We start from the raw sequence: 15,630 nt of genomic DNA on the forward strand, positions 1-15,630 counted from the left end.
TTTTTTATTGTCATTCACATGTGGTACATGAGGTGGAACAAAACTATGTACACAGGGTCCCAATTACATCAAACAAAAATACTAATTGTAAAGAAAACAGTAATACGATCTAAGATATGAACTAAGAAATATGTTAAACTACGGATACACTAAACTAAGAATACACTAAATACACTAAACTAAGAAGAAACTGCCCAGATGACCTGACTGAAAATTGTTGGATTGTATACTTGGATTATTGAGCATGGACTTGGTTGGTTTTGAACCAGTTTGACATGACTATGGATGAGGAAGAGGGCAGGCACCGTAGGAGGTGGTGAGCCAAAAACATCATCTTAGCACCAGCATAACTGGTTTGTTCCACTTTGGAGTAAGCTGTTTAGGGGAAGAATCAGTTTTGTGTTGTGTGTTTCCTTGACTGATGAAACCTTCTGGATGGAAGGTGAAACATTTCAGAAAAAAAAAAAAAAAAAGAAACTTTCCTGATGACCTGACTGAAAATTGTTGGATTGTATACCTGGATTATTGAGCATGGACTTTGTTGACACTAAACTAAGAATGTTCTAAACTAAGAATACACTATAAGCACTAATAGTACAAAACAATGCGCCAAAACAACAGCAGCACAAGCATGAGTTTGTGTGAGCAGATGAGGAAGAATGAGCACAGCAATATGAAATAAATCAGCAGCATGAGATCAGCATCATGGATAATCAGCAGCACATATCAACAACCAAGTGGCATTACAGTGATTTTTTTTTTTCACAGTAATTTTCACAGTGATAATCCTGACTAGGGATTCATGAGTCTAACAGCCTCAGGGTAGAAGCTGTTCCTCAGTCTACTGCTTCTGCCCTTAATGCTCCTCAACCTTCTGCCTGAGGGGAGCGGAGCAAAAAGTGTGTGTGCTGGGTGAGTGGAGTCCTTCATGATGCAGATGGCCCTCTTCCTGCATCTGGAGGTGTAGATGTCTGTGGTGTTGGGGAAGCTGACTCCAACAGGGAAAAACTAGCCCCTATGTTTGGCTAACAGTAACCAATCAACCCCCACCTACCCCAAGCACAACCTCTACTTTCATTCAGGTAGCAGCTTAGCAAATTAGCCAAACAGGCTTACTTGGAAGCTCATCCACTTTGCCAGCCTCCACCCTCAGCTGTGTGCTGCCTTGGTGTCATTCTGCTTTGTCCTCAAATAAGAAATCTTGCCATAAATGATGAAAGTTAAGCCCGTTTGCTCAATGTGATGAGAATTGTTTTTGTTTTGAGTTTATTTGTAGACTGACGCACATGGAGTTGTCAGTATAAGTGTTTGCATATTTTTCTGACTAATAAATGTCTAATATTCTGCCATCCACAAAGAAGAAACGAGGAAATCTGATGTATGTATACAAGTATTTCACCCTTCTTAATAACAGGTGGCAGGCGGCATTTTCACTGCCCATATTGACTGATGAAAAACTTTTACTTTTGAAGAGTCGATCGATGCACCAGCGCGTCACAGTCTCCAGACCGATTTAAGTAGTTTTAATGGAAAAGATACAGCCTCTCAGATACTCCATTTTAATTTGTGTCAATAGTACCAACTTCAAACTACACACCAGTTTTAACCTGTATTGAATCACCTGGTAAAACCAGAGCTATGATAAATAATCCATGCCACATCTTTTTCTGAAAATCATCATCTGAAGCGCTTCAGGTGTCTTCTAGCGTCCCGGCTGGAGAATCTGCAGAGTTCCACCTCTTGTCTTGTCTGACAAAATCATTTTAGTTTGGGTGTAAAGAGCAAAGAACTCACTGTAATGTGCACAAGTACACATTCAGTGCTAAACAGCTGTTTCACATGCATGCAGGCTGCAGAATCATACCTTCTATGGCCGGCAGCGGCTGACTGCCGTTGGTTTATCTGAAAGCAGGACGTCATAGGTGCATTGCACACCTGCAGACATCCCAGTGGCTTTCAAACCCCAAAATACATTACAGCAAAGACTGGTTCATCCCAAAGATCCAGTCCCCCAGCACAAACAGAGTATGTTGTGTATGCTGTTCAGTGTCAGGAGGGCTGTGATCAGTCTTACATCGGGGAAACTAAACAGCCACTGGCCAAAAGGATGGCCCAGCACAGAAGATCAACATCATCTGGCCAGGATTCTGCAGTCTACACTCATCTCCAGGCCAGCGGTCACTCTTTCAGGGATGAAGATGTTCACATCCTGGATAGAGAGGAACGATGGTTTGAGAGAGGAGTAAAGGAGGCCATCTTTGTGAAAAGAAATTGTCCATCATTAAACAGGGGTGGAGGCCTCCAGGTTCAACTGTCCCCCTCTTACAATGCTGTGATTGCTAGTATCACTCAGCCCTCTGTGAGTAGTAAACAGCCATCAGTGTGCTAATGATCCATCGTTAGGCTGATGGTCCTTCTTGACCATGTGATCAGCTGGTTTTGGTTGTCAGCAGCAAACTGGTTGATCCACTCTAAGAAGGTGCTATTTAAGAGACTGAGCTGAAAACAGCACCTCAGACTGAGGAAGTCTTTCGGATGGAAGACGAAACGTTTCCACATTTGTTTGTTTTTTTTGTTTTGCTTTGTTTTGTTTTTTGAATGTCCAGAGGACCAGATTTTTGCATGCATGTTAGTCTGATTGGTAACTCTATATTGTCCCTAGGTGTGAGTGAGAGAGTGAATGGATGTTTGTCTTGTTTGTCTCTATGTGTCCCTGTGATGAACCCATTTAGGGTGTACCTTGCACCTCGCACAGTGATTGCTGGACATGGGCATCGGCGACCCACGCGACTCAAAATGGATGAAGCGGGTAAAAGATAATGGATGGATGGATGGATATCGTGAATTGTAATTACGGATGTTTGACCATTCAAATGACGAATCAGGTGACATCATTTCAGATATCTTGTATTACATTATGACTAGTCTAAATTCCTTTTAAGATATCTTGAATTGTTATTCTGACTAGTCAGAATGTAAATCTTAGATTAGCATTCTGGATAGTCAAAATTAAGTTGTTTATGGGGTGCCGTTTGTAAAGTTGCACAGTTAAAAATTAACAGCAATATTTTTGGTTTATTCAGCCTTTTATCAGAAAAAAGTTTTTTTTTTTTTCAGTCATATTTTCACCATGTTATTCATACATTTATAAATGTCATAGCTCCAAACTAAATTTTTAATTTACAAGCAAACTATTTAGTTCACAAACCAAATACTTAACTTGCAAGTTAAATATTTAGTTAGCAAGCTAAATATTTAGTTCAATGCTAAATATTTAGTTTGCAAACTAAATGTTTATGTCCATGCTAAATGTTTAGAAAGTGAATTAAATATTTAAGTGTAATAATAAATTCCAAGCTAAATATTTAATTTCCAAACTAAACATTTAATTTCTCAGCTAAACATTTAATTTATAAACTAAATATTTAATTTGCTAACTAAATATTTATTTTGGACTTAAATATTTATTTTCCAAGCCAAAAATTTAATTTCTAAAATAAATATTTAACATGCAATTTAAATATTTAGGTTTGAGCTAAATATTTAACTTGCATGTTAAATATTTAGATAGTAAATTAAATATTTGAGTGTAAATACAATAATAAATTCCAATCTAAATATTTATTTTCCAAACTAAACATTTAATTTCCAAAATAAATATTTAATTTGCTAACTAAATATTTAGCTCAGACTTAAATATTTATTTTCCAAACTAAACATTTCATTTCCCAAATAAATATTTAATTTGCTAACTAAATATTTATCTCAGACCTAAATATTTAACTTGCAAGTTAAATATTTAGTTTGTAAATTAAATATTTATCTTGGACATGAACATTTAGTGTGTAAACTAAATATTTAGCTTGCTAACTAAATATTTAACTTACAAGTTAAGTATTTAGTTTGTAAACTAAATATTTAGCTTGTAAATCAAATATTTACTTTGGAACTATGACATTTAAAATGCATGAATGACATGGTGAAAATATGACTGAAAACAAAACAAACTATTTTTTTCTTATGAAAAACTAAATAAACCAAAATATTGTTAAATTTTGAATGTAATTTTACAAACGGCACCCCATAGTTGTTCTTAGTCAAAACTCATTTTTTAGATATCTAGAACATAACTACAGGTAGTCAGACAAATCGATTTTATGTTAAAATGGCTTGCCATACACTCTCAGAGCAGAAACCTAGTCAAAGGGGAGGGGTTGTCCCCGCCTACGTCGTGACGTAGCAGGACGCACGCGGCGCTCGGAGGAAAGCAGCTCGAGCTGCAGGACTGAGAGAAGGGCCAGCGATGGCTTCACTCAGGCAGGAGCACCGCTATGGTCTGTCCTGTGGAAAAACGGACAAAAACAGCCCCGACATAACGCTGTACCACGTCAAGCTGACGGACACGGCTGTCAGGGCGCTGGAGGCTTACCAGAACCTCAAGGTATCGTGTTTCTTTTTTTTTCTTTCTTTTTGTTTCTTACGCCTAAAAAGTTTCAGCTAACGTTTTTAGTAAAACGTAGCTTCTCTGGTGCGTTTTGGTAACACACCAGGTGTTTTTTTCCTACACAGCTTTTCTTTATTTTTTAAATTCCTGTCAGAGTTCAGGTTGTCGTGTAGTCACTGCTGTCAGAACCACCAGCTGCCTCTGACGCCCCAGAACAGACAGAACCGAACCCTGTCATTACAAACAAGCCTCTACTCTCTCTGTTGTTTCACGACAAAAATCCAGATTTCCCAGCCAAGTATTGACAATCAGGCTGGTTTTTTATTTATTTTTTTTGTCTCACAAGCAGCTGCAGCTGACTGTGTAACTTCAGCTTACATTTTTAATCAGAGCTCTACATAATTGTGCTTTAATTACAATTATTTCTGTTCCTCTCTCACCCTTAGGGAGCTTTACAAAGTCAGCCATCTATATGTTTCAGCAAAAACCAAGGGGTAAGTTTGGACTTTTTTTCCCTTGTTTGCCCAGATTATTCTATTTTTTTTTTATAAAAGAGCCAACTAAATGAAGTTTACCACTCTTTATTTTTTGATATTCTATCTGTTTAAACCCACACAACTTTAGCTCATTTGCTTGAAAGGATGAAACTGTGTTGCAGGACGAGTGGTTGATATCTCACTGACTTTCAGGGTTTTTTAATTCAAAACGAGAGCAAATAATTTCTTATTTTTCTTGTCCTCATCATGCTTTGCTGATGACTCACCGCGCCCCACTGTGCTGCTCTGATAGCTCAGGGATAAGGAGCCTGAGTGTGCTCCTCTGCAGCAGATAGGAGTCGTGCAGGTTACTGGGTCAGGGCTGGTGACTGTGTGCAGGATTTGTTGGGTCAGTGAGGCGGCGCTGGAGAAAAAAGGATGAGAAGGTGAAGCGGAGAGAGAGAGGTGAGCATATACGTTGTCAGAGCCAGACTCAACATGAGCTATTATGAGTCAAATGGGTTGCATTCATCCAGCGCAGCCTCTTGTGCATGATGTTTCCTTTAGTGGAAATACAGTTTAATGCCGTATTGGTGTGTCTGTGCAGGTTTGAGACATTAAGACATAATATCCGAGCGAGGAACTCGATACTGAGGCGTGATCTGGAGTAAACAGCCTGAGCTGTGTGTGTTTTGACTTCAGTAAGAAGCAGCTGCGTCCTTGGGGAATACTTACTTATCAGTCAATTCTAATAGCACAGGTTGGTTTGAAAGAGTTCCAACCCCCTTCCTGTCACGATAGGATGAGCAGAGGGCTGGTGAGTTTAGGAAGGTGCTGAGGGGGTCAACAAACTGGTTTTAAACCAGTATAGGTGCACGTTAGAGTTGCGTGTCGCCTTTATTTTGCATAAATTGAAAAGCACCTGAAGAGTCTGACCTGGTGCTGCTGATTGTCTCGTGTAGGATTTTGTTTTTGCCAAGGGGAGTGTAGTTAAGCTTTAAAGAGAGAGCGTTCAGGCGTCGTTCTAAGAACGTTCTACAACATGTATTGATTGATCATCAACTTTCCACAGAACTCTGCTTCAGAACATCTGAACTATCCCTTTAAAGATGAAGAATGGGTCATTTCGCTGTTGCCTTCAGTTATGAGGGAGTTTTGTCTGTGTAGATAGGAACTGCAACCTCCCGTAAACAGGTGTGTGGCAATGAAAGGTAGTCTGCATGTCTGAAGCTGTGGGAGTAAGAGCAAAGGGATTGAAGCAAAACTTTACTTTGTTGGAGTATATTTTATTAGAAATTGCTCCATTGTTAAAAATCTGTTAAAAAAAACAGTCATTTTTTGTTTTACAATATTTACTAACCTTGTGTTGCATGCAAAAGGGACTTTCCGATCATTTACAGTCACGATAAACAGGCAAACTGTGTGTGTATTCGTTAGACTGTCTGTTAGCAAAATACCTCATGAACCATTGGATAAATTTTACCGGAGCTGTAAGAAACAAATGCACAAATGTACCTCTACAATTGATTTTCTATTTGAGTTGACCCAATATAAGATGACCGCCACACCTAATCAACCTTAGCAAACACAACTATGGCTTTAACGCACTCATTTTTACAGATGTTGAGCTAAAATCTGGTGTGGTCGAAATGTACTCTGAGCTCCAACAGATCGCACATCATCTCAAAAGGTAGCGCACATTTTTCAAGAAGTGCTACTTTCATAAGGATTCAAGTGAGTAAGATCTAACACGAGAGAAGTGACTGAAGAGCTGAGTGAGACGTTTGTCTATAGAAATGACAGAAAAGTTCACACCCCTCATCATATTCCACACAGAGCTAAGGTTATTAGCCAAATGAGTGTTTAGAAGTAATTACAGGAGCTGTAAAGCTCCTGATTACAGACTGAGGCATCAGGACTCCTGTTTGCTTTAGCTTTCTCTGTCTGCTTGACTCAGACACCCAGGAGTGCACGTGGCACACTTTATTCTGTAGTGAGAGACATGACATGAACTCTGACCTGCTAATTGTTCTGTCCCGTTCCCAGGTTGGACTCCCACTTTGTGTAATTCTGTGCAGCAAACACACCTTTTCTGCTGAGTTGGTGCATGAGATGCAGCGCACGCTTTCATGTGTTTAGTGTTTCTCACCTTTTGAAATGGGTTTGCAACGCTCTGGGTGTGGATGGTTTGCTTTTTAAGCGAGTGTGTTTGTTTATGATTTGCCATGTGTGGTCTGGGGGCTTAATTAATTTGTGTCCCACCTCCTTTATCCTGTCCTTTTTTTCAGCACTTACTGGTAGTAAAGTAGTCCCTGGTTTATTGCGGGGGTTACGTTCAGGATCCCCTCCGCAGTAAGTGAAAATCTGCGAAGTAGCAACATTATATTTATTCGAGTATTTATATATATATATATATTAAGGCTTTAGAAACCCCACACTCTTGCAATGTTCTAAACTCTTAAACTTACTTCAGTTTAACAACATACGTACCATACTGTACATGTAGCTACTAAATTTTACTCACCAGCTCTGCAGAACAGTAGCAGCGCTCGGTTCCGGTCCGACTCGGTTCCATTTCTGCAGACCCATCTTTCAGCGACGAAACCCGTAATGTTCTAAACTCTTAAACTTACGTCATTTTAACTGTACAGTACTGCAAAGTTTTACTCACCATCTCTGCAGAAACAGCGGCTCGGTTATGGTTCCGCAGACATACCCTGCCAGTTTTGCTCAGGTCCAGTTCTGTGCAGCCCTTGAGCACCAAAGTGCATTATTTTTGTGGGGGGGCTGGACCCTCAGGTGGCTGGTGTGGGACCGCACGGTGGTTTGATTGAGTGGCTCGATAGAGGGATGGAAAAAGTCCCGGTGGGCTCCGGAGAGAGGCCAGCCCTACAACGGCACATTCCCGCTCAGGTCCTTGTGGGCCGGCTAGCAGCTCTCAGATTCGCCGTTAGGTCTGGAGGTCCGGTTCTGCTCTTGTTCCAGGTTGGTTCTGTGCAGCTCTCTGCATGCGCTGTGTGCTGAAGTCACTGTATGAATAAGCACCGAACTTTTTATGATCAGATCAAAACTTTCCCTGTTTCAGCATAAGGCAACGGGGCTTCTGGGAGATGTAGTTGTTATGAGCGGGGATACAATGTAGGCTTATTGAGTGAAAACTACAAAATGGCGGCGCCTCTCCAAAGTATTTAATTTTTTCGGTAACTTTTTACTGTACAGTATCACGTACTGTCCCAATTTTGTGAGTACACTTTGTTTGTCCAAGTACAATGTTGCTTTGCAAAACCGCAAAAGAGCGAGTTTGCGAAAGTCGAACTGCAGAGTAGTGAGGGACTACTGTATCTTTGTATTTCGAATGGAAGATTTTTGTCACTGTGTGCGTTTAGGCAGCAGAGACCCTGTGAGCCTCCTCTGGTTTGAGTTGCAATGATCAGGAAAATGCAGGCTGGCACTCTGCCTGGATCTCCCAAAATGAATCAAGTTTTTCATCCCAGCAGACTGCCGTCAGTCCAGATGTGTCATGTCGTGCCCTCAGGGTTTGCTTGTGTCCCTGCATAACTGCATTATTGCACATAACTCGTATTGTAGTAGAAACTTTAGATGTGAGCTTGCAATGATCTAAGTACTCATTCTGCTACATGTTGGTTAAGGGAGAGTGTGAGTGCAGGGTGTTCGAAGCTCGCACAAAAGCATCCAAAAGTTCCCAACAGACTCCACCGCTCTGCGCGTGTGTCGCACAGGTGCGCTGAGAATTCTTCTCAGATCTTGTCGGGGGTTTTGACCCACAACCTGTTGATAGTTTGGCCCTCGGGCAGCAGATAGAGCTGCCTCCTTCCCAGCAGTAGAGGCGTAACTTTCAGGGACGCTGGTGGCTCTCTGTCTATCCCTGCTCTTCTCTCCCTCACCTCTCGAGCGTTCACCTCTGGCAGCAGCTCTCCCTCTGTGAAATTATAAATGAAAAGGAATGCGAAGGTTATTACAGGCTGGGACTTGATTACACGCACTGTCTCCCATTCGAGGCGACCACATTAATCACTCACGTCTTAGCAGCAGCAGCAGCAGAGGAGACTCCGTGCAGCTCCAGGTTTCAAGCTGATTGACGGAGGAATCGTAAAAACCCACAAAAATCTTTTTCTTTCTTTCCTGTTCAGCCCTGCTGCCCCCTTCTTCCTCTTTCTTCCATGCAACGAGAAGCACAAGCACACATTGTTTGGCATCTGTGTCCTCCATTGTAGAGGGGCGGGGGGGGTGTTTTTAGTGGCATGTGTCAACTTGTGGTCCTGGGAACAATTCACCTCTTTTGTTTACGATGAGATGATGAGAAGTGGCGTTTACTGAAGGGCGGTGAGGAAGAGGGCCGTGGCAGGCTGTCTGAGCTTCTGTGTGAGATGTTTGCTCATCCCCAGACTTGTGTGAGTGGTACTAATGCAGATTACACCTTGCTGAGAGGAGCTGGAGCTCAGACCCGCTGGATTAGTTTGCATTAGCTGCCGGTCCCAAGTGACTCGTCTCCTGCTGATAACAGACAGCGGTGGTGGCGACAGGTTTTACTCCCCCCTCTACAACTTCTTCTTCTTCCTCCTGCATGTCTCCCCCTCCTCCTCTCCTCCCATCCTCCATAAAGGGGAAGCAGTGCCATGGCATCCCACTCCAGAGCCGAGGAGGCGGGGACAAAAGACAGCCTGTTTTCAGAAGGCCATTACTCAGTCTGCAGAGGATGTGGAAACAATAGCCTGGATGAGATCTACACCCAGAACCCACATTCAACCAAAAGCTTGCAGGAAACATAAGCCCCGTGCACCCACAGCAGTCTTTCACAGTTTTTGTTCAATTGACTTTACGTGTCGATTAAACCAAGAAAATTGTCCTTTCTCCTTCTGCAGCTTCAGCATGTGGAAACATTTCTGACAGATGAACATCTTTGGAAAAAAAAATGGTTCAGATCACTGAATGTACTTATTTTCTAGTGTACAAGTCGCAGTTTTTTTACATAAATTTGTCAGTCCTGCAACTTGCCGAAGCGACTTGTATATGTTTTTTTTTCCATATTCATAACACAGTTTTTGACTGACGCTTTAAATTTTGAAGAACTGCAACAGCAAGTCCTCCCATGTGCACTCACTTTACTCAGCTGGTGTAGGCGGAGGAACGCTGGAGAGCTAGTGGCTCCGGCTGTGATGGATGGATGGTACTGCGCCGCCCAGGCGAAATAAAGCAGTTTTGACCATTAAATAAACGCATAATAAATGCGATTTATATGCCGAAGCGACTGACGTTGGTAGACAAACACTGTGTCGCTGCTCAGTGACACACTGACTTGTCATGTCATCTACAGGTATATTTCAACAAAGAAGAATCCATCCATTGGACCTGACTTAACCTTGTTAGATTTATCTACTTGGATTATTGTGCATGCATCAGGACACAGGTTTATTTGCATATATGTCTGCTAATTGGGATCTAATCCTGAAGTTTCTCAGGACGTACAGCACGTTGATGATTGCTTTAATTGGACGTCTGAACAGATGCACTTCAGCTGATTCTTACAAATGAATCCCACAGGATACATGTTGTCACCTTGTCTGAGCAGCCTCTCAGTAATATGTGCAGAATACGACAGTATAGGCATGAATATGCTGGCGAAGATTCTCAGTCATCCAGGTCATTGTCAATCCAAAAAATAATGTTACAAAAACAAAACAACTGCACATCTATTCTGAAGCTGAAGACGTTTCATATAAGTTTTTCTAGATTATAATCATAAATAGTTTTTTTTACTGCATTAGTGTTGACATTTCTCATGTGTGGGATAATTGCCAAATGTATAAAAGTTTGGATACATTTTTTGTTGTTGTTGTCAAAAGTTGATGAACCTTGAAGGTATCTCACTGGGCATCAACCTTTAGACCATTTGGCTACTCAGATCTCAGAGTCCTGTGTTTGCAACTAAGTGACCAGCGGGCCATGCAGCCATGTTTTGAGCATCTAGTTTTTGAAAATCATGACTTCTTTTTGTCTGCACAGCTGAGTGTGGAGGCAGGTGTGGGTGCTTCACCTTTTCCACACAAATTTTGATGTGTTACAGAGTCAATGAAAAGATCCCCTAAAAAAATAAACCCAATGTTGTCAAAGTGTAGGATGGTATCTGATTCCAGGAGCAAACATCTGGAGTGTAGCAAGGATTAAAGTAACTATCTGTGAAAAATTAGCCCTAGTAGCTATGTTTACATGAGCAAAATTCTTTGATTGGATTGAAATGTATCATTTACATGGGCACAATCCGATCATGATGAGCGTTTACATGCAGCAGGCTTTGATTCAGAATAGAAGTACTGACATGCGCAGAGCGGTAATCTCTCCTTATAAAAAAGCACAGAAGAAGTTCTACTTCTGTGATGAACATAAACAAACATGAGCGCCCGAAATGGACCCGCGCCAGGTTTAATGGCAGTGGAGACGTTACTGCACTCCCTGATTGAGCTACATGTAATACAGATAATTTTGAGCTCTTTCAAAATTTTAGTAGAAATGTTGTCGCTCAACAACCTATTTTGCTTCCCCGACATATTAGCATCTAGCCAGGTGGAAATACGTGAGGTTGACATAGGTCTCGCATGCGCAGTCAGGTCAGTTTTCCAAGATGGGAATAAAATGTTCAGATTAAGTGTTTACAATTTACATGCACACCGTTCTGATTATGACTTGGCATAAACCACCCCTCTCATTTGGATTATAAATTCATTCGGATCGAGCTGAATCCGCTCAGAATAATCTGAATGGGGTGTTTACATGACGCATTTTTTTTGATTAACACATTTTTTTTTTACACAATTTTGTCCCACCTCATGTACCACATGTGATGCAAACGACAATGACGAACCTTGAATCCATGACTTTTTATTCCGAGTGGCCGTTTAATCCGATTACTTATGTCCATGTAAACGTGGCCACTGCTAAAATTTTTAAATCTTTGTTCAAAAAAGAAGAAAACCTGAAAGGTTTAAATTCAAGCGTTTGCATGCCAGTAAATGTTTTTGATCAGACACTAGCTGGTTAAACTCCGCCAAAATCCTGACGGCAGCACAACAAACGTGATCATGTGATTAAAAATTTAAGTTTGAAAAGTTTGTGGCTCATGATAAGCAACGCTTAGCCCAAAAATATGACTGTTCATCAAACCAGCATGATGATGTTTGTTTTTTCCTTTCCTTTTTGATGAATACAGGTTAGCGTTCACACACATCCTGTCAGCAGAACAAACCCATTAAACCTATTCAGGAACTTTGGCTTGATCTCTTATCTGTACCGAATCATGGCACTGTGTTTTTAGAATACCTTTTTCTTAATTGTGTGAATGTTTATGAAGCATTTACACTATTGTGATCCATTTTTCTTCCAAATATTTTTCAGTGTGATTCTCGTCCCGCAGTTTTTATTCTATTTCAACAAGTCGCATATCAAAACGTTCAGCTCTTTCAGGACAATACTGCTATGACTTTTGGTATTGGTGCAACAGATCTCACTTGTAAATGAGCTACCGAGGCTCAATGTGATCAATCTTTATAAAAAAAAAAAATGGTTGAATGAATGAATGGTGCAACTTTAGCTTTTTGAAATATTTTGCCTTTTCTGACATTTTATTTTTCATAGAAAATGAATTGAGCTCATTTTACATCCTTCAAATCTTTAGATCTGTTTACATTTTACTGCTCCTTTCATATTTTGTTCTGCTTCAGCTTCTTTCATCTTCCTTGTGCAAATTTAAAGTTTTTTTTCAGCTACTTTCAGCTAATTTCAGCTGTTTTGTGATCCTTTTAGATTATTTCTGCAAACTACAATTTGTTTTGTGCTTCTTATAACTTCTTTCTGCTAATTTCAACTTGTTATGCTCCTTTCAGTTTATTTATACTAGTTTCAACTTTTTCTACTATTTCAGCTACTATTTAGCTGTTTTATGCTAATTTAATATTTTTCAGCTAATTCCACATTTTTTGCACTCGTTTTAACTTTTTCTAGCCAAGTTCAGCATAAATGTGCTCTTTCCACTTCCTTCTGGCAATTTAAGCTTCTTTCTGCTTTTCAGCTCCTTTTCAGCCGTTTGTTTTGCTAATTTCAGCTTTTTCATATACTTTCCACTTTGTTGTGCTCGTTTCTGCTTCTTTCAGCCTAATTGGGCAAACGTTCTTTCTGCTTTCTTTTGCGTTTTTTTCTCCATTTTTTTTTCCCCCATTTACCCTTTGAGTCACGAGAACTCATTTTCAAGAGAGACCTGTTTTTGGGAGCAGATGATGGGGGGTTACTTTAAGGGCCTTGCTCAGGGGCTCAGAGTGGGGCAAATGAGGGTGGAGGCAGTTATGGGTGTTTCACCTTTTCTACCCACATTTTGTTGATTGGACCGGGAGTTGAACTTGCGACTTTCTGATCACAGGCCCATCTTCCCTAGCCTCTGTGCCACCACTCCCCCGAACTTGTTTTAAGCTTGTTTACCTTTTTAGCTATATTTTTAGCATTGCTTTTAGTTAGTTTTAACTGTTTTCAGGTAAATTCAAGTATTTTGTGGTAATTTCTACTACTCTCATACTATTTAACTTCTTTCTACTAATTTAAGCTTTTTTCTGCTAGTTTCAGTTATTTCAGCAGCTATTTAGATGTTTTATGTTAATTTTAGCTTTTTCAGCTAACTCCACATTTTTTGAGCTAATTTCAGATCTTTCCACTTCCTTTTGGTAGTTTAAGCTTCTTTCTGACTTTTCAGCTAATTTCAGCTTTTTTTAAACTAAATTCCTATTTTTTGTGCTCATTTAGCTTATTTAAACCTAATTCAGCAAATATGTTTTCTTTCTGCTTTCTTCTACTAATTTAGGCTTGCTCTTCCATTTCAGCTGCATTTCAGCATTTTTTAGCTAATTTCAGCAGTTTTTAGCTAATTTCAGCAGTTTTTCAGCAAGTTCTGCAACAAGCATTCACATGGCATTTTTGCAGGAAATGCAATTTCTCTTGTTGCATTTGTGTTATTTATGCCATTTGATATTTAGACACCTCTGCCTGTGTACTGATATGTTTAAAAACTCACAGGTGTTGAGTGAGATTGAGAAGACTATGAAGTAAAAAAAAACAAAACAAGCTAAACAGATGGAGAGGTAGGCTTGTGTTATCAGTAATGCTTTAGAGAAAGATTGATGAGAGCACACACAGTGACAGAGAAGGAGACAGGCAGTCTAAGGGATGGACATGGCTCTGCAGGCAAGAACTGAAGGAATTTAAATCTTTAACAAAAAGGGAATAAGTGAAGACGTGGAACAACCAGAAAAAGAAGCTCCATTAGCCTGGTTTACAGGTTAAAATGTAGAAACACTCCTTTAAATTTTTGCTTTTTGGCTCTCGGGCATGAGAAACCCTTTATAAAACCACAAAAAGTAACAACCAAAGCATTTGTAATAGTCGTTTTCTTCAAATAAACCTTTCACCGCTTGTTTTTACCATCCTAACTATTCATTTTGCTTCACTGAAGATCACAAAGATTAGCATTAACCCACATATTGGCAGAATATTTTTACTTGAAAGAAATTCCTTAAATGTTTCTTTATTCATGGTTGGTTAAATGCTTGAAAGTGTCAGAGCTCCCCTCTGACTTGAAGCTGCACTGCGTGCCTCTCGAGGGGGAGCGCAGTAGGCTTTGGTGTGGGCCTTGGCGGCTGGGAACGAGCGTGCTTCTTGTAGTTTCCACAGCAGGGAGGCCAGAAATGTGCCAGTGGAGGTTGTATAAGCGGCCGTCAAAAGATAAATGCCAGCGAGTGCTGCTTTGTTGGCTGCATGGCAGGACATCTGTAGCAGCAGGAATCCTGCTTGACAACACAGTGAGCTCAGAAGATGAATTGTTAAATGTTGCTGCTGTAGAGGGACATGGAGGAACTGGCTCATTAACAAAGTGGCAAGTTTGTGGTAGATTTTACTTTGGGTTTACCACATCTCTGGAGCTCGGTACGTGCCAGGTGTTGGAATGAAAGAGAAATATGTTTAGGACACCATAGCTTTGCACTAACACTGGTGTGTGTGCAGCAGGTGTTGTGCTGAGCTGTTTCCAAAACAGATGAGGGGGTAGACCCAGGGTTTAGAGCCTTTCCACAAATTGCAACATCTGCCTGTAATCTTTAATAACATCAGTGTCATTGTTTGTTGTTCTGCTAAATCCGTAGGATTCCTCAGCACTTGTGCAGCCTGACATATGACTGGTTGTGGTTCAAAAAAGACTAACGTATGATCTGGTTGAAGTCTGTGATTTTACAACAGTTTAAAAGATACTGATACCGAGAGAGAAATTTTGTCCAAAGTTGAATAACCGAAGCAACGATCAGTTTATTTTATTTTTATTTTTTTAACTGAATATTTGTTGGCAAAGCTGTGTGCGGTTTATAAAATAGAGGGACAAGTCTTTACAAACTTCTGTTTTCAATGTTTAATAACTTTTCAGTGGGAAAAGTCTGTTTTAGTAGCAAAGCTTAAATACGCCCATCAAAAGCAGGACACATCATGGTATAATCTCTGTCCATAAACCTTCTCTTGTCTCGCCCATAACTTCTGGTCCACTGTCTACCAAAACTTTGTCCTCAGGATGTTTCTGTGAGTAGCAAGTTGGTCATCTGGCCCAAAACTTTTGATTGTTGTACATGATGGTTGATTGTTTTGGATGCATGGTCTCTTTTTTAGCAT

General features: G+C 40.3%; 1 protein-coding gene across 1 annotated transcript in view; it reads left to right on the forward strand.

Annotated features, from left to right (window-relative positions):
- Positions 1-4,303: 4,303 nt before the first annotated feature.
- Positions 4,304-15,630, forward strand: part of LOC119430110 (RNA polymerase II elongation factor ELL2) — a 30,870-nt gene continuing 19,543 nt past the window's right edge. Inside the window, exons 1-2 of the mRNA XM_037697548.1 lie at positions 4,304-4,441; positions 4,891-4,938. Coding sequence (XP_037553476.1) covers positions 4,304-4,441; positions 4,891-4,938 — 186 coding nt within the window. The remainder of the gene's footprint in view (positions 4,442-4,890; positions 4,939-15,630) is intronic.

The sequence above is a fragment of the Nematolebias whitei genome, chromosome 2 (genome assembly GCF_014905685.2).
Source record: "Nematolebias whitei isolate Nwh7 chromosome 2, NemWhi1, whole genome shotgun sequence".
Lineage (NCBI taxonomy): Eukaryota > Metazoa > Chordata > Actinopteri > Cyprinodontiformes > Rivulidae > Nematolebias > Nematolebias whitei.